The sequence below is a fragment of the Hevea brasiliensis genome, chromosome 3 (assembly GCF_030052815.1).
Source record: "Hevea brasiliensis isolate MT/VB/25A 57/8 chromosome 3, ASM3005281v1, whole genome shotgun sequence".
NCBI classification, from domain to species: Eukaryota; Viridiplantae; Streptophyta; class Magnoliopsida; order Malpighiales; family Euphorbiaceae; genus Hevea; species Hevea brasiliensis.
In genome coordinates this window covers 7188396-7208546 of record NC_079495.1, presented here as the reverse complement: position 1 = coordinate 7208546, position 20151 = coordinate 7188396, and the positions used below count along the sequence as shown (strand labels likewise).

The 20151-nt window shown below is 29.6% G+C and overlaps 1 protein-coding gene across 1 annotated transcript; it reads left to right on the top strand.

The window, feature by feature from the left end:
- Positions 1–14471: 14471 nt before the first annotated feature.
- Positions 14472–15864, top strand: LOC110633994 (ribosomal protein S10, mitochondrial). The gene is made up of 2 exons (XM_021782856.2): positions 14472–14645; positions 15318–15864. Exons 1-2 carry the CDS (start codon positions 14611–14613, stop codon positions 15691–15693), a joined length of 411 nt encoding a protein of 136 aa, XP_021638548.2. The 5' UTR covers positions 14472–14610; the 3' UTR covers positions 15694–15864.
- Positions 15865–20151: the final 4287 nt, after the last annotated feature.

The following is a 20151-nucleotide window of genomic DNA, read 5'->3' as shown; positions in this document are numbered from 1 at the left end:
TCAAATACATCATTTAATACATTTTCACACTTTTGTCTTTCAAACCCTAAGTGCAAACCCTAACTTTCATGCAATTCAACTTTAATGCATTCCAAACACCAATCCATAGTTTATCTTCAATATTCAATTTAAACAACCATTAAAATATATCAAATTCACTCATTTCAACCTAAATTTACTACTGGACGAATTCACATATGGTCCCTCAAGGATAATTTTCTTTTAATTTTTAGTATATTTCTAGGTTAATGCAACTATAAACACAACAATTAAACTAGAAATTCAATGTTTAGATTACTAACCTCTTCTTGAATTTCTAATCCTCTATTTCTTTCACTTTTTCTCCTTCTTTCTTGTTCCAAGCTTCTCACCAAAGTCTAATTAAGGGTGTTTAGTGGATAATTTATGTAATTTTAGGGTGAGGTTAGGAGTTTGAAAGCTTGAGCAAGCTTGGTTATGGAGGATTGTTGAGAGAGAGCCAAGAGTGAAATGGGAGACGGCATATGGAAGAAGATGAAGACTTATTATTTTTTTTTTCTTTTCTTTTTTGTGTTTTTAATCCACTTTAATCCACAATTATCCAATGAATTTTCAAATTTTTTTTTATTATTAAGTTTATTGCATCATGCATGATGTCATGCATGATGTAATAACTTTTTTTCACTTTTTTTTTCTTTTTCATTTTTTTTCTTTAGTTTTTTAATTTAATTCTTGATCCCAAAATTTTCTTTTCTCCGATTTTATTTGTGATCAGTCGAGTCGACTTCAGAGGTCAATCGACCAAATTGCCTAAATCGGTTCGACCCGGTTTGCAAATAATTCAATATTTCTTCCGGATCCCTGACCTAATTATTTGACTGGCTTAACAATTCTTTTTCGTGATTTTCTCTTTTCCACTGTGTTCGCAATAGTCCTAAGGACCGCGGCATCACATTTTACGGTTCGAAATTTGAGTTTAAATTGACCTCACAGTCCTTCCCGAGAAGGTCACCCATCGTTGTGACTCTCGGCTCATTTAACTTCTTGTGTTCTGTTTTTCTTATTTATTCTTAACTAATTGACAATTACTAATTATTTGTGTTCAGGGTTTATCTAGTTGTCTTAAGTGTGGTTCTAATCCCCTCAATTGTCTGGACCGACACCGGTCACCGGAATAGTAAAATATACTAGGTCATGCAAATAGGGGTGTTACAATTCTCCCCCCCCCCCCCTTAAAATAAATTTCGTCTCAAAATTTTACCTGGTATCAATCTCTGAACAGCTGTGGGTGCTGTTTCCTTATGTCCTCCTCTCGTTCCCAAGTAGCCTCCTGGCCCGAATGATGGTTCCATAGCACTTTCACTAACAAGATCTGCTTATTCCGTAGCTGCTTCACCTCATAAGCCAAAATCTCTATGGTTCTTCTTCATATGTAAGGTCTGGATTCACTTCAATTTCTTCTATCGGTAGTACATGAGATGGGTCTGATTGATATCTCCTCAACATGGACACATGGAAGACATTATGTATCTTCTCCAACTCTGGAGGTAGTGCCAACCGATATGCCAAAGGACCCACTCTTTCTAGAACCTCATATGGCCCAATGAAGCGTGGACTCAGTTTTCCCTTTCTGCCGAATCTCATAACTTTCTTCTAAGGGAAAACCTTAAGGAATACTTTCTCACCCACTGCATACTCAATATCTCGTCTCTTCAGATCAATATAGGACTTCTGACGGTCTGATGCAGCCTTGAGTCGGTCTCTGATTAATCTGATTTTCTCTTCAATTTGCTGAACAATTTCTGGCCCAATCATCTTTCTTTCACCTACTTCATCCCAACACAGGGGAGTTTTGTATTTTCTTCCATATAAAGCTTCATATGGAGGCATCCCAATGCTTGATTGGTAGATGTTGTTATAAGCAAACTCAATCAAAGGCAAGTGCGTGTCCCAACTGCCCTCAAACTCAATCATACAAGCCCGTAGCATGTCCTCCAAGATCTGAATTACCCTCTCAGACTGGCCATCTGTCTGTGGGTGGAATGCTGTACTAAAGTTCAATCTAGTTCCTAGGGCTCTCTGAAGACTACCCCAGAATCTAGAAGTGAACCTAGGATCTCTGTCTTATACGATGGATACTGGCACTCCATGTAGTCTCACAATCTCATCAATGTACAACTTGGCTAATCTTTCTAAACTGTAGTCCATTCGAACTGGCAGAAAATGAGCAGACTTAGTCAGTCTGTCAACAATGACCCATACTGCATCATGACTCTTTTGTGTCCTCGAAAGTTCCATCACAAAATCCATTGTTATTCTCTCCCATTTCCATTCTGGTACTGATAGTGGATGTAACAACCCGGTAGTGCCAGTGCTCTGCCTTCACTTGCTGACAAGTTAGGCATTTGGAAACAAATTCGGCCACATCTCTTTTCATACCCATCCACCAGTAATGCTTCTTTAGCCCTCTATATATTTTTGTACCACCAGGGTGCATGGCAAAAGGAGACTCATGTGCTTCCTTCAAAATGATTTGCCTCAAATCAATATCATTAGGAATACACATTCTACCCTGGTGTAGCGGTAGACCATCATCTCTAATTGAGAATTCTGGTTTCTTGCCCTGCCGGACTTCTTCCAACAGCCTCTGATACTTTTGATCATTCTGAGCAGCCATTCGGATCTTATCAGTCAACACTGGCTATACATGCCATGCAACTGCTGTCTGCCCCTCGTCATTAATCTCTAAGCTGGCATGTAATGATCTCAATTCATGTATCATAGACAAAGGAGTAGCCTGTAGACTTGCCATAGTCTTGTGACTTAAGGCGTCAGCCACCACATTAGCTTTCCCTGGCTGATAGTCTATCAGACAATCGTAGTCTTTTATCAACTCTAACCATCTCCTCTGTCTCAAATTCAACTTTTTCTGGGTGCCCAAATACTTCAAACTCTTATGATCTATGTAGATGTAGCATTTCTCCCCATACAAATAGTGTCTCCAGATCTTAAGAGCAAATACTATAGCTGCAAGCTCCAAGTCATGTGTTGGATAGTTCCTCTCATGCGGTTTTAGCTAGCGTGATGCATATGCAATAACATTCCGGTCTTGCATCAGCACACAGCCTAACCCATTGTGAGAAGCGTCGTTGTAAACTGTATATTCTTTACCTAGAGTAGGTAAAGTCAAGACTAGAGCCTCGGTCAAACATTTCTTTAATTCATCAAAACTCTGTTGGCATTTATCCGTCCACTGAAATTTCACATCTTTTCAAAGCAATTTGGTCAATGGAGATGCCAACATGGAGAATTCCTTCACAAATCGACGGTAGTATCCAGCTAAACCCAAAAAACTACGAATCTCTGTGATATTTCTAGGTGGCTTCTAATTAAGGACAACTTCTTTCTTGCTAGGATCCACCTTAATACCCTCTACCGATACTACATGCCCTAAGAAAGATATTTCTTTCAGCCAAAATTCACACTTCGATAATTTGGCGTATAGTTGTTTCTCCCTCAAAGTTTGCAGTACAATGCGCAGATGTCTATCATGCTCTTCTGCATTCCTCGAATAAACCAATATATCATCTATAAACACAACTACAAACTGGTCGAGGTATGGTCTGAAGATAGTGTTCATCAGATCTATAAAAGCAGCCGGAGCATTAGTTAACCCGAATGGCAGGACCAAGAATTCATAATGGCCATAGCGGGTTCTAAAGGCAGTTTTAGAAATACTCTGCTCTTGTACTTTCAGCTGATAATAACATAATCTCAGGTCAATTTTGGAGAACACAGTTGCACCCCTCAACTGATCAAATAAGTCATCAATGCGGGGCAATGGGTATTTCTTCTTTATTGTCACCTTATTCAACTGCCGATAGTCAATGCATAGCCGGAGAGTGCCATCCTTCTTCTTTACAAACAATACTGGCGCTCCCCAAGGTGACACACTAGGGCGGATAAAGCCCTTGTCAAGCAGCTCTTGCAACTGCACTTTCAATTCTTTTAGTTCTGCTGGTGCCATTCTGTATAGCGTTATGGAGATTAGGTCCACACCAGGCATAACATCAATCTCAAACTGCACTTCTCTTTCTAGAGGTAATCCTGGCAATTCATCAGGAAATACATTCGAAAAGTCACATACCTTAGGGATGTCCCTCAATGCTGGACTACCCACTTGGGTGTCTATCACATGTGCCAAGTACTCCTCACACCCCTTCCTAATCATTTTTCTGGCCAGTGCAGCTGAAATGATGTTTGATGGCAATAACTACCTCTCCCCATGTATTAGTACATCACCATGCGAGGAGACCAAAGTTCTTGTCTTGATCTCTGATCAATCATGGCATGATGCCTGGCTAACCAATCCATGCCCAAGATAATGTCATAATCTCTGAAGGGCATTTCAATCAAATTAGACAGAAAAGTGTGTCCTTGGATCACCAGAGGACAATCCCTATATAGTCTATTTACCCTGACCTCCTGGCCTAATGGACTAGTTACAAGCACATCATAGTCCATTGGTACACACTGAATAGCAGTAGAATACATCACACTAGCACTGACATATGAATGTGTGGAGCCAGGATCAAACAACACATATACATCTTGGTCAAGGATGGAGAAAATACCAGCTACTACGTCTGACGTTTCAGCCTCCTCCCTCTAACTCATTATATACACTCTAATTGGTGCACCACTGGGTACTGGCTGGTTAACAGTGCTTTGACTTCCAGGAGTGTTACCAGGACCCCTACCTCTGCCTCTACCTCTACCAGCTGGCTGTGACCCTCTAGGTGTAGAGACTTGGGCTGATCCCTCAAATGTAGCAGAAGGTCCAGACCAGTGCGGACTAGTACAATCCTTAGTGAAATGTTCGCTCCCTCCATGCACCTGTGGCCTTGAAACAAACCCCACCGTGTGTTCTACCACAAGTTTCACACTGTCGTACTGATAGAGCTCCTCGGGGTGCTTGCTGGGTCTGAATCTGCCTCTGCCAGATCTGCGAGAGCTGGATCCTCTAGACTGTTTTCTCTTCCCTGAACCACTTTCAGGTGTTTGTCCAGTAGTCTTTTCAGTCTTATCTTTCTCTGGTGTACCCTTTTTCACTGCCCCTTCTGATTCTATCCTTTCCAGTTACAGGGCCTGTGAAATCAGCTCAGAAAAATTCTGGTGTCTGAATCCCACAACTTGCATTCTCAGATTCGGCCTTAACCCAGCCCCAAACCTCTTACATCTATCTCTGGGGGTGGAGACTAAGCTTCCCGCATAGTGGCTTAGCCTTGAAAAGTCCCGCTCATACTCCGCTATTGTTCTGTCTCCTTGCTTCAGACTCAAGAATTCTTGTAATTTTATATCTACATACGCATCAGGAACCCATTTCTGCCTGAATTCCCTCAGGAAGTCTGTCCATGTCAGTACAGGTGGCTTAACTAGGCTGTGGGGGATGGTCTTCCACCATTCATATGCATCCCCTTGTAGAAGAGATACTGAATATTCAAATTTTAATTCTTCAGCACACTGTAGTTTTCTGAATATCCTTTCCATTCTTTCTAGCCACTGTTCAGTCTCTAGTGGATCCACATTACCCTTAAACTTGGTGGCTCCAAATTTCATTAATTTTTCATATTGCCAAGCCGAGAGTTGTGGTTGTGCTATGGGTGCTTGCATCTGAGCTTGAGGTGGAACATTTCCCGCCATTTATTGGAAAAATACAACCATCTGCTATGCAAACTGAGTAGGAAACTGCGGCGCTAAAGTAGGAGCTGGAGTAGCTGATCCACACACGTTCTGGAGTGCTGGGGCTTCCCTTTGGACCTCAGCCTCAACAGATTATTCTATGGAATGATCTCCTTCTTCCATTCCATTTCTCAAAAATTTCTACTTTCTGAGATCAAACACAAGGAGGTTGACCTCCGTTAGTGCATATTCATGATGAAAATATGTCATATGTATCAATTAAAGACACTTGAGCAGTTGTACTTATCAAAGAAATATTCATACACATAGTCAAAATTTATTTAAAAACCATGCTCTGATGCCACTACAACATGTCACACCTCACCCCTCTATAAGGCATAACATGATCGCGTAGAATACCTAATGAACTACCGAACTTCACCTACCGATAACTCATTAAGTGTCCTACAAGGGATTTTAAAACCATTTTCTTATATTTTGAAAGTAGTAAGCATTTTGGTAGGAATTAAAAACATTTATTCGAAGTTTTAAAACTACTTAAAATTTTTGTCTCATTTTATTTTTTCACAAATTTTATAAAAATTTTGGCAGAGTGCCGTCTGTATTTTGAGAAAACAGTTCTTCAAATACCTGGAAAAAACACTTCCAATAAATTTTTCCACAATTGTCAACCCAAATCAACTTAAAATTCTTAAATCAAACCACTTCAAAATAATTCCATCAACATTGCATTTAATAAAGCTAATTTACATTCACAAGTTTAATTTACAGATATAAAATCCAAAAATAATATTATTACAATTTATAAATACTATTGCTTAACTTTACATTAATACATATGAATAATATTTATTTACATCAAACTAAATTACATTGGGTATAAAATAATACCCGTACAAAATCAGCGAAGGCTTTTCCAGTTCAGCAGCTCACTCTGCTGCTTTTTCCTTGCTCCTATCTGCGACAGCAAAATAAGCTATCGTTGAGTATAAAAATACTCAGTGGTGCACAATAAAAATTTGAAATACAGTACATAAAACATTCATTGATAAATCACAATTTAAATATTACACAAATCATCAAAACTCATTATAGCACAATTTTGGTCAAACAATTTAATAAACATAGTGTTGCCAATTCATACACAACTTAACCCATGACACAAATTTTTCGATCAATGCCGTGTTGTACACCACGACAAAGCGATCTACAACCCCACTAATCAAAATCAATGAGGGAGGTGGCTAGCTAGCTAATGAGTACTCATCCGATCTACAACCTCAACTGGTAAACCAGAGAGGGAGGAAAAATAATCGATCTCACCCCATAAGTGGAGGAGGAATAATAAGGCACTGTCATGCTAAGTGTGAATCAGAAATCAATTTTAAACATTTTATTCAAATAATTCATGAGAAATCCAATAAATTTCTAAAGTCATAATTTCATTCACAAGGTGGCAACACAATTCATGATTAATATCAAATTTTCATAAATCATACTAAATCAATTTTTCAATGACAAAATGCTCAAATAAGGTTTATTGTGCATAAACCTGACGTGAGTCGCCTCTAGGCCTTGACTCAGTCTCTTAGACCTTCCGAGTCTTTTTCAGCTGAAACACAAAATTTATAGTGTCTCAGTATCTTTACTTTATAACAATTCCAATAACTAATTCCAATATGTTTAAACTTACATTCTTACAAATTTTCATGTTGAGGTTACTATTTATGGTACTATTCAAGTCAAAATATTGACTTTCTTATACTTAAAAGGTATGAAAACTCCAACTATATTCACATACTACATTTTAGTCACCAATTTTGTTAGTTTTGGTTGTTTTCTCAAAACTTAGGTCTTTTAGGTAAAATTGCAAATTTTCAGTTTTGGTATCTTATGTTGCACTGTTCTATTGGTCATTTTGCTGTTACAATTTGGCTAAGTTTTCTTCATAGAAATTGTTTCTTATGGTCTTAACTTTATTCTCCTTTTTGAATCACTCCAATTGGAGTTTTGTAGCTCACATTATAGCCATTTGAATCATGGCTGCCGGATGGACTTAACCCATATTTCTGGGCACCAAACTGGTTCTGGCAGTTTTATGTCACCAAATTTGGGTGGCCAAATGACTTAATTAAGGGCATAATTTGGGTTTGGGTTTGTGTTCTTCATGAAAGTTTAGGTTTATATCTTAGCTTTCCACTGGTAAAATTTCAGGTCATTTAGACCTGCCTAGCCCAAGTTATGGCCAAATGAACAACACTATTCATTTGGTCATTTTTGTATAGGTCAGATTGCCTATGTCCGGATTTGGCCAATTTGTTCACTAGGTTTTAATCACTTTTTGGGCATGATTTCTAAATGAAAAATGTGTAATTTTGTGTCTAGTTTCATTCCTAATTGGCCTCACACCAATTGGGCTTGTAAATTTTCAGTTTTGATCCCTGAAAGGAACCTTGGTCATGCTACCTGCATACTACCCATAACCAGTCCGAATTTCTAATTGGTTCTAACACTTTCAACATACACCAATTGGTCACAAATGACCATTTCTCACCTCAAACAAAGTCAAATACACCATTTAACACATTTTTACACTTTTGTCTTTCAAACCCTAGGTGCAAACCCTAACTTTCATGCAATTCAACTTTAATGCATTCCAAACACCAATCCATAGTTTATCTTCAATATTCAATTTAAACAACCATTTAAATACATCAAATTCACTCATTTCAACCTAAATTTACTGCTGGCCGAATTCACATATGGTCCCTCAAGGATAATTTTCTTTTAATTTTAAGTATATTTCTAGGTTAATGCAACTATAAACACAACAATTAAACTAAAAATTCAATGTTTAGATTACTAACCTCTTCTTGAATTTCCAATCCTCTATTTCTTTCACTTTCTCCCCTTCTTTCTTGTTCCAAGCTTCTCACCAAAGTCTAATTAAGGGTGTTTAGTGGATAATTTATGTAATTTTAGAGTGAGGTTAGGAGTTTGAAAGCTTGAGCAAGCTTGGTTATGGAGGATTGTTGAGAGAGAGCCAAGAGAGAAATGGGAGACGGCATATGGAAGAAGATGAAGACTTATTATTTTTTTTCTTTTCTTTTTTGTGTTTTTAATCCACTTTAATCCACAATCATCCAATGAATTTTCAAATTTTTTTTTTATTATTAAGTTTATTGCATCATGCATGATGTCATGCATGATGTAATAACTTTTTTTCACTTTTTTTTTCTTTTTCATTTTTTTTTCTTTAGTTTTTTAATTTAATTCTTGATCCCAAAATTTTCTTTTCTCCGATTTTATTTGACAGTCAGGTCAGGAGTCAGCTTCAGAGGTCAATTGACCAAATTGTCTCTCGTTGGTTCGACCCGGTTTGCAAATAATTCAATATTTCTTTCGAATCCCTGACCTAATTATTTAACTGGCTTAACAATTCTTTTTCGTGATTTTCTCTTTTCTTCTGTGTTCGCAATACTCCTAAGGACCGCGGCGTCACATTTTACGGTTCGAAATTTGAGTTTAAATCGACCTCGCAGTCCTTCCCGATAAGGTCACTCATCGCTGTGACTCTTGGCTCATTTAACTTCTTGTGTTCTGTTTTTCTTATTTATACTTAACTAATTGACAATTACTAATTATTTGTGTTCAGAGTTTATCTAGTTGTCTTAAGTGTGGTTCTAATCCCCTCAATTGTCCGGACCGACACCGGTCACCGGAACAGTAAAATATACCAGGTCATGCAAATAGGGGTGTTACAGGTTATGTGAAGCGTAGACATACAGAGGCTCCAGTTAGACAAGTAGAGCACATTAGATTAGAGGATAGAAAGAAAAGAAGGGGTAGACCTAAATTGACTTGGAGAAGAGTAGTACAACATGACCTAGAAGCATTACAAATTTCTGAGGATTTAACCCAAAATCGTTTAGAATGGAGAAAGAGAATCCATATAGCCGACCCCAAATTCTTAAGATAGAGGCTTAGTTAAGTTGAGCTGAGTTGAGTAATTCACTTAAATATGTCCAAATCAGCCAAAGAAGAATATGGTTAGAGGGACATTAAATTGAATATGGTTAGAGGGACATTAAATTATCTTAAATTAAATTTTAATATTTTTTAATATAAATTAAAGTTGTATAATTATTATGGCAGTTACGTAAAGTTAAGATATACATATAATCGCACAATCATAATAATAATAATAATAATAATAATAATAATAATAATAATAATAATACAGATTTACGTGGTTCAACTATAAGATTTACGTCCATTGGCAAGATAAGAGAAAAAGTTACACTATAATGAAAAGAGCAAGATATAATCACTCAGAACTCTCAAACTCTTGTATTTCCCGAATATCTCACAACTTTACTGCAAAAAGTAAAATATCATAATATTTATACTGGTCCATACCGTAGGGGTGTTGCCTCATACTCATATATTACACTTTTTATTTCAATCAGGTCACTATAAAAAGGTTTCGAATCAGATCACAATTCGAGTCTATGAAAACATATCCAAAATTCAAGCCACATAAAACTAACAATAACATTTAATACATATCATTAATCATTTATTAACTAAATATAAAGCACTCAAAATATTTGATATTTATATATCAAATCTTAAATTTTTTATCTTCATACTAATATAAGTGAAAAGTAAGTATTAGAATTTGAGAAAGTAAGATTTTTCATAACACAATGTTTTAAAAAATAAATCACGATTAAATTACATAACTTATAATTACATTGTAATTTCTAATTTAAAACATTATAATTAAAATACAACTAAAATTTTATAATTAATAACTAAAATATTGAATTTTTTAAAAAAATTGGTGATTAAAATTTTCAATTTTGAACAGTGCAAATTCAAAGTGTGTATTATAAAAATATCAAAAGATTAAAAATATTTAAATTTTATTTTGTATTTTCAATTTTAGTTATTTTTTTTTAATTTTATTAAAAATATCCTTAATTTTTTTAGTACAATTAGTTCCAATTAAAATTTAATACAATTAGTTCCAATTAAAATTTAAACTTAAGATATTACAGTCTTATTCAATGATATTAAACTAATATTCATTAGTAAAAATGAAATTTTTTACTAACATTTTTATTCAAAATAATTTAAGTTAAATTAAATTATTTTAAATTTACAAAAACATTTTTTTAGTGAGAATATGGAACCCATTGCTAAAATATAAGTTTAGCGACAAGGAAAATAAAAACTATAAGAAGCATTATACTTTCATGCTATCACTTAGTTATGTGATATAAATGAACTACTTTTAATTAGGGTTGTGCACAGTTTTTGAGGATTCTAAATCGTGCTGAATCAAAGTTATTTTGATAGTTTGATTTTGATTTTGATTTTTCATTAAGAACCAAATTAAAATTGTACCGAAATCGAATCAGAACTATATCGAATCAAAAATTGAATTTATACATTTGTTTTTTAATATTTTTTAGATGTAGGATATACTTTTAATATAATTATATATATTTATATGTGTATATATAATTTTTAATTATAAATATACTATTATACTATACATATGTTAATTCATAGTTAAATATTATATAATTAATAAATAGTTAAAATATTATTGTATAACATACTTATTCTATTATATATATAATATATTTAATCCTAAATTATCTACGCGCCTTATAATTAAAAATTATATAATTTAGAAATAGATAAAATATATATTATACAACATATTATACAGTATTAACCTAATTTAAAACTTGAATGCTAATTTAAATATGACATTTTAAAGAAATAATTATATAAAATTATTTCAAAAACTGATAATTAAACTGAATAATTGAGAATCGTATCAAGCCAAAATCAAAATAACGAAGAACAAAATCAAAATTATACCAAAATTTTAGCTCGATTTTGATTCTTAAGTAAACCCATATTAAGTCAAAACCGTGTGCTCTTACTTTTAATAAAAAATAATAATTTTGATTTACAATAAATTTTAGAAAATTAATTTCTGATTTGTAATTGTAAAATTAAAAATAAAAGTGAACTACGAAGGATAATTAGATTATAATTACAAGTTATCATGCCCACTAATCTTGACGATGCTTGATGACAATGACATTCAGACAACGTTTGTGATGTTTGAAAATTTTCTCTCTGTCCTGTCCTGTCCTGTCCTGTCCTCCGTTCATCCTTTTGATTTTCGTTCAGGTACTCAGCTGGGTGTTCATGCTAATGGTCATCTTCTCCTTTTTTTTATTATTATTATTTTTATTAATTTTCATATTTATATTTATTTATAACAGATTTTAAATGTGTCTCTTGAAATATATTATTTATTATTATTTATAGATTTTAATTAAATAAATCTTCAAATCTTTCCTTATTAATAAATCTGAGTGTATATTTCTCTCCTCTTATAAAATTATTCCTCCTTATTAATGAATTTTTATGTATTAAGTATCTCATATTTTAGAATTTATATTTTTTAAATATAGTATAGTGGATACTATAATATATTTAATTTTATTTATTTTTTTTATGTTTAGATAAATTAAATCTTGACTTATTTTTTTATTATTTATAATTCACTTAAATATGTCTAAATCAAAGAAGAATATGGCTAGAGGGACATTAAATTATCTTAAATTAAATTTTAATATTTTTTTATATAAATTAAAGTGTATAATTATTATGGCTGTTACGTAAATTTAAGGTACACATATAATTGCACAATTATATAGTGTAAGAAAAAAAAAATAATAACACAGATTTTCGTGGTTTGACTATAAGGTTTACATCCACGGGTAAGACAAAAGAAAAAATTTCACTATAATAAAAGATATAATTACTCAGAATTCTCAAACACTTGTGTTTTCAAAATATCTCTTAACTCTACTGTAAATAGTAAAATATTATAATATTTATATTGGTTCATACCGTTTGAGTGTTGCCCCATACTCATATATCTCAATTCGAATTCATAAAAACATATTCAAAATTCAAGCCACATAAAACTAATAATAACATTTAATACATATCATTAATCATTTATTAACTAAATATAAAGCACTCAAAATATTTGATATTTACGTATCAAATTTTAAATTTTTTTATCTTCATACTAATATAAGTGAAAATTAAGTGTTAGAATTTGAGAAAGTAAGATTTTTCATAGCATAATGTTTTAAAAAGTTAATCGCGATTAAATTACATAACGTCTTAATTTTTTAATATAATTATATATATTTATATGTGTATATATAATTTTTAATTATAAATATATTATTATACTATATATATTAATTCATAGTTAAATATTATATAATTAATAAATAATTAAAATATTATTATATAATATACTTATTCTATTATATATATATAATATATTTAATCCTAAACTATCTATGCATTTTATAATTAAAAATTATATAATTTAGAAATAGTTAAGAGATATATTATACAACATACTATACAGTAATAACCTGATTCAAAACTTAAATGCTAATTCAAGTATGATATTTTAAAAAAATAATTATATAAAATTATTTTAAAAATTAAAAATTGAATCGAATAATCGAGAACTATATCAAATTAAAATCGAAATAATGAAGAACAAAATCGAAATCATATCAAAATTTTAATTTGATTTTAATTCTTAAGTAAATCCATATTAAAATAAAACCGTACGCTCTCACTGTTAATAAAAAATGATAATTTTGATTTACAATAAATTTTAGAAAATTAATTTCTGATTTGTAATTGTAAAATTAAAAATAAAAGTGAACTACAAAGGATAATTAGATTACAATTACAAGTTATCATGCCGACTAATCTTGACGATGCTTGATGACAATGACATTCAGACAGCGTTAGTTATGTTTGAAAATTTTCCCCGTGTCAGGTAGTCAGCTGCGTGTTTTGACAAATGAAAATTTTCCCCGTGTCCTGTCCTCCGTTCATCGTTTTTTTATTATTTATTTTATTAATTCTCATACATATAATTATCTATCACAGATTTTGAATATACCTCTTTATATTTATTATCTATTATTGTTTATAGATTTTGATTAAATAAATCTTTAAATTTACCCTTATTAATAGATCTAAGTATATATTTCTAGCTCTTATAAAGTTATTCCTTCTTATTGATGAATTTTTATGTATTAAATATCTGATATTTTAGAATTTATACTTTTAAATATAATATAATGAATTTAATTAAAAATAATTACGAGTCTGATATTTTTAAATAATTGATTCTATTCGAATGAATTTTATTAAGATAAGTTTAGAACTTATTCAGATTTAAAAATAATACTTGTGTTGAATTCATATTTTATGAATTAAGTGTCTATATCGCTCTAATCTATTTATATAAATAAGTAATTAAATATAAAAAATATGTTAACAAATTTTAAATATTATATTTTAAATAAATAGAATTTAAATATTATATAATATAATTAATTTTAAATATAAATTATTAATAAAAATATTTTTATATAAATTATTAATTAAAACATATAAAATTAAATGCATTGACTATATCATACTATTAACAACTACCATTGCACTAAAGTATATTATTATTATTGTTATTATTATTATTATTAAATTCTGAAGGTAAATTTCATTGATGGGCCTTGAATAGGCATAGTAATACAATCATAAAATTGGTTAACAGATGCAAGGCTAAAGCCCAAACACAAGAAAGCCCAAATTTTTGATGGCATTGTGGCATCAGCGCTTAAATTGTAATTTTTATCGTGGGTACGAGTTCCATGGTCTGCAATTACACTTCTAAACCCTAGCCGCTCTCAAAGTCCATCTCATCTATCAACTGAAAGAATTTGTTTCCTCCTCTTCTTTGTTTTTCTTTTCCTTTCAAATCTCTCTCTTCATTGAAACCAGCTATTCACTATGTGGGCTATTCGTCCAGCTTCCAATCCTCTCAAGTAAATTCCTCTCTTGTCTTTCTCTGTCTACATATATTACTTTCTCTGTTTAGAAGAAATTTATATTTTACCATTTGATCTTTTTTTTTTTTGTGGGTTTCTTTTGATTGATCTTGATTTGATTACTAACAAAGTAAATGGTATTCTTCTTGAAAACTTGGTGATTTTTCAGGGTGGGATTTTCTTTGAGCAGAAAATTTATAAAAATTTTAGTTCTTTTCTTTTCAAGTTGCAACAATTAATTATATTTCAGTAAATTATTGTAATTGGCTTGTTCTTCTTCTGTAAGGCTTTTATTTTATTTTGGTTCTGATTTCTATGAATGAAAAAGAAAAAGAGTTGGACAGAATTACAACCAGTTCTTATTCTTTTTGATACACAAGGGGATGTGCAAGGCTTCATTGCTTTTTCATCACCTGTAGTGCCGTGTTAGAGTACGGTAATTATGATTTCTGATAACATCTCGGTATGAAGTTTGGAACTTTGAACAGTTCCTGTATTAGAATCGGATACGCTTAGGTATCTCATTTGGTAAAGTTCCTTTGTTTTGCCTTTTGCCTGGAAACCCCTTTTTGTTTTGTTGGCATTACTTGTCTTTTGGTCAATTTTATCTTTCAATTTCATTTTTATTAATTATAAGTGATAATTTTAACATATTGCTTCTATTGTCAGCTTCCGGGGATTGAGTCAAGTTTGTTGTTCAGAGTTCTCTATGGTGAAGCGAAATATTTTTTCACAAGCTGGTGGAAAAAGCAGTGAATCAGAAGATGCCTATTTTAATACTCCAGGTGCGTCGAAGATTGGATTGCCTCAATCACGAGTCTTGTATACTGTGTTACGATCACCTCATATTGATAAAAAGTCCAGAGAACAATTTTTCATGGAAATTAAGAAGAAATTTGTAGTCATGAAAGCAGAAACGCATGAATTGCGCAATAAGTTGTTTTGGTTAAAACGCCAGCGATTGTTTGGAGCTCAATGTGAAATCATATTGTCTTGCAAGACAACTTTGGATAAGGAAAAACTCCAAAAATTACTTTGTAAGTAAGATCCTTGCGTTGGTCCTTTTCTGAACTAGAATGGGGTTGGTGTTCTTGATTAGTGGGTTGAATAAGGAAAGGATTTGGATCACTAGCCAAGCTCTCAATCTTTGTAAAATTTGACCAAATGCTCTGTTTTTTCCTGAAACAAGTTTTATATAGGTGGTATTATTTGCTTATTGTGTTGCATTTCAACCAAACATCTATTCAACTTATTCATGTGACTGCAATAATTAGATGAAAGATTCAAAATTGGATGTCAAATTATTCTGTCTCCACCTTCTCCACCCTGCCTTGGCATTCCTGCCTAATACAGTAGGTCTAAACTGATTTTCCTGTATTCTTTGCCATGACTTTCTACTGTTTTTTGGTTGGTTCTCCAGTGAAGGGGAAATAATTAGTGGAAATTGATTTTTTTTCAATGGGTTTTATGGAACAAATCAAATCTGAGTTTGTGGATCATAAGAAATTTGGAAGGACTGGATTTATCTGAAATCTGTGATTACTTGCAGGATTGTTTAGAAGGCTATACACATAATTCCTTGCCCTTCATACCCAAGGTTCCGCACGCTTCACAATTTCTTACGCTTGGAATTGTTGTAGGATGCATAGATTTATCTCAAACTAAGTATTGTTGAGAAAGAATCAGGAGAAAATATCAACTCAAATTACAAGAGCAAGGGTAATATCATAATCAATGTCATAATTTTGAGTATAATTATTTTAGCTGCTAAGAGCTTTTAAAATATTCGTCTGACCATTTTTTGATTTTGTTGACTCGTTGTTGTCTTTAATGTTCTCTTCTACTCTCAGCCTGTTTGGCATGGCATGAGTGATGAAAATTAGAATTACTTTTTTGAATAAAAGTATGGTTTTGGATGTTGTTGATGTTGTTGGACAAAATAATTTGAAAAAAATTATTTTATTATTTTAATTTTTTTTATGTTTAAAATTAATTAAATTTAATTTTAAATTATTTTTTAATATTTTTTAATTAATATATTTAAAAAATAATTTGTTTAAAGATAATTTTAACAGAAATATCAAACGGACTCTCTATCGGTACCAGCATCCAGCAAGTAAAAATGAGGAGTGCCCACTGGTAATCCATTGCAAATTAATTTCCAGGCTTGGATTGTTAGAGATTTTCACTGGAAGAATGCTTATTTTTGCCCTGTTCAATTTTATTTATTTTTTAATTTTTAATTTAATTTATCCCAATATTTTAATTTAAGTTCAAATTTACCTCTCATGCGATTAAGCAGTGCGTGAGTTTTTTTTTAATATTAATTAATTAAAATATGAATTATTTATTTAAAATTTTTAAAATTTTGGTTGGTTAAAAACATTGTTTCTTTTTTTTAATCAAAATTAAAATGGTAATTATTTTAATATCTTTAAAAAACTTTATTTAATTATAAGTAAATCCCTAATTAAAAATGAATAAATTATAATTTATTTTTAAAATTAAGTAAAATTTACATGTTAATTCTTGTATTTTTAAAATTTATGTATTTAATTTTTAAGATTTTAATAAGTAATTAATTTTATAATTAATAGTTATTTTGTAGAATTAATTATATTAATTATGTTAAAAATTTTAATACGTAATTTATAATTTTTAATTTTTATATAATTAAAATTTTTAATTTTACTTTGTCAGGGTTTATTTTATGGATTTATTAAAATATAGTGACTAGATGGATGTATTTTAAAAATGTAAAAATTAATCTATAAATTTTATTAAACTTCAGGTATTAAATTATAATTTATACATAAAAATATTCTTGGGTAATAAAAATTAAAATGATATTTAATTAAATTAAATATTTAAATTATTTTTAATAAAATTAAAAAATATTTTCATATTAAAATAAAAGAAATAATTAAATATTTTTTATTTACGCACGTGTAACTCACTCAATCCGAAAAGAACAAATTTAAACTTAAATTAAAAATTTTATTTTTAAATAAATTAAATATTAACAAAAAAAAAAAGGACAAAATTAGATTTTATCCATTTTCACTCAACATTTATCTTTCTCCATTACTAATCATTGATTAAAATCTAATAATTTCTCATTTATTTTTTTTTATTTGCAATTTCATATATATATATATATAGGCCATGAGGTTATGAGATGGGTCCATGAGGTAGGGATTGACTATTGGGCTAATCTTTTGATTGACATTTAAAAAATAATAATAATAATTTAGGAGACAAATGATACGCAGCAGTAGTCCCAGGTACTGTTTTCTATTTCTATTTTATTTTTATTTTTATTTATTTTAAAATTATTAAAAAAATAAAATTTTTCAACTTAAATATGAAAATTAATAAAAAAATAATTAAATTTAACTTTTATAAAATTCTACCAGTTAATACCAAAATTAGTTATAGACTTGGTTAAAAAAAATTCTAATTTTAGTGATTAAAATTTTCAATTAATTTCGTAATATTTAGACTCTATTTAATTTAATTTTATAATAAAATTTATTTGATTGGTAAATAAATTGCATAATAAAATTTATTTACGAATTAATTTCTTTATTTAATATATTTATATTAAATATGAAATTTATTTAAAATAAAATAAATTTTATATTTAGAATAAATAAAATAAAATAATATATAATAAGATAATAATTTTATCACTTGAAATATATATGATTTTAAATTTAAAAATTATTTATAAATTTTATCAATTTTGATGAAATTTAATTTAATTATAATAAATTTTATAAAATTAATTATTAAAAATTTTAAATAAATTTTTATTTAAATTAAATACTAAAATCTTTATTTAAAAATAAATTACATAAAATTTTATAGAATTTATTTATACTAAACACTACCTTAATCTTCTTTTTCAATTCTTTTTTTGTTGGATTCAATAGTTAATCAATTTTCTAACTATTAGATTACATTTATTTTACGTTAACCCAAAAAAAAAATAAATTTATTTTATATTAATTAATTTAAACTTATATTTCATTAAATATTTTATTAATGATTATTTTCTAATAAAAATTATTTTTTATACTCATTTCTATTATTTTAATATATATATATATATATATATTGAAAAGATTGTTTTATAATGGAAAAATAACTTAAAAATTAATTTATTTCTCATAAAAAAATAGGAAGATTAAATTGTGAAACTAAATTTTAGAATTTTCTTTTATTATTTTTACTAAGAGTTAATTCATTAAATTTTTAATAGAATAAACGTTTTCATAATAAAATAAAATATCAGAGATTCCCTTGTTTCTAATTCAAAATAAAAGGATTGACTTATGATTAAAAAATTAATTTATAATTTATCTTAATTTTTTCCCCTAAAAGGCATTATTTTGTGTTCAAAGTAATAACTAGTACTATTAAAAATTAAAATTTTCAACAGTTTTTTTTAATTATTATTTAATATATATATATTTTAAAAAATATACTATTTAATTTTTTATTTTAATCCATTAAAAGGTTTAGTCTCTCAATATATTTTTTATTATTTAACTAATTTTTATTTAGTCAAATTATTATTTAATATTTCTATTTTAATGAAATTAATTAATTTATTTATGTATTTTGAAGAAACTCAACTATTTAATCAATTTATTTTAGTAAAACTAATTAACAGATTCTTATATTTTAAAAAAATTATTCCTAAATGGAAAATAAAAATTTTGTTTTGTTGAAATTAAATCTAAATTTATATTTTTTAAATTATTTCAATATTTTCATTTAATTCATTGAAAATTATTTTTATATTTTCCATATTAAGAAATAATACTTATCTAGATATCTAAGTAATTAAAGCAATAATCTAAGAAAATTGAGTCTCACCAAATAAAACACAAAAATAATATATAAAAAATCAAATAGAATTATACTTAAACAATTTAAAAATATATAAATTCAAATATAATCTTTATACACAATAAAATTTTTATTTTTTATATAATAATGCGTTATTATTTTTTAAAATATATAATTAATTAATTAATTTTGTTAAAATAAAAACACAAAATAATAATTTGATTCGTATAATAATAATTTGATTCGTATAATTAACATAAAATTTGGTGGAGAACTAAATATAATAATTAAAATAATAAAATTTTAAAATAAAAATTAAATAGTAATTATTATTATTTTAAGCATAAGAAGAAAGAGAACAAGAGGGTCGTTGTTGTTGAGGATGGAAGATGGGGCCCACAGGGCCAACTGAAAATGAAGAAACGATAAAACAGCCCAACTCCCATCATTTTGAATTCTCTTTCTTCCACCCTGGCACTCCTCGTCTTTACCCTGTCCCCTCCTTCTTCTTTGATTTACTTATCTGCTGTCGCCAGCAGGGGCCACCTATTTACCCACTTCATCCCCACACGTGCCCCCCCAATCGCACGTGCGTCGTCACTCCACACTTCTTTACTATTCTTATTCCCTTTCCTTTCTGTGGTGC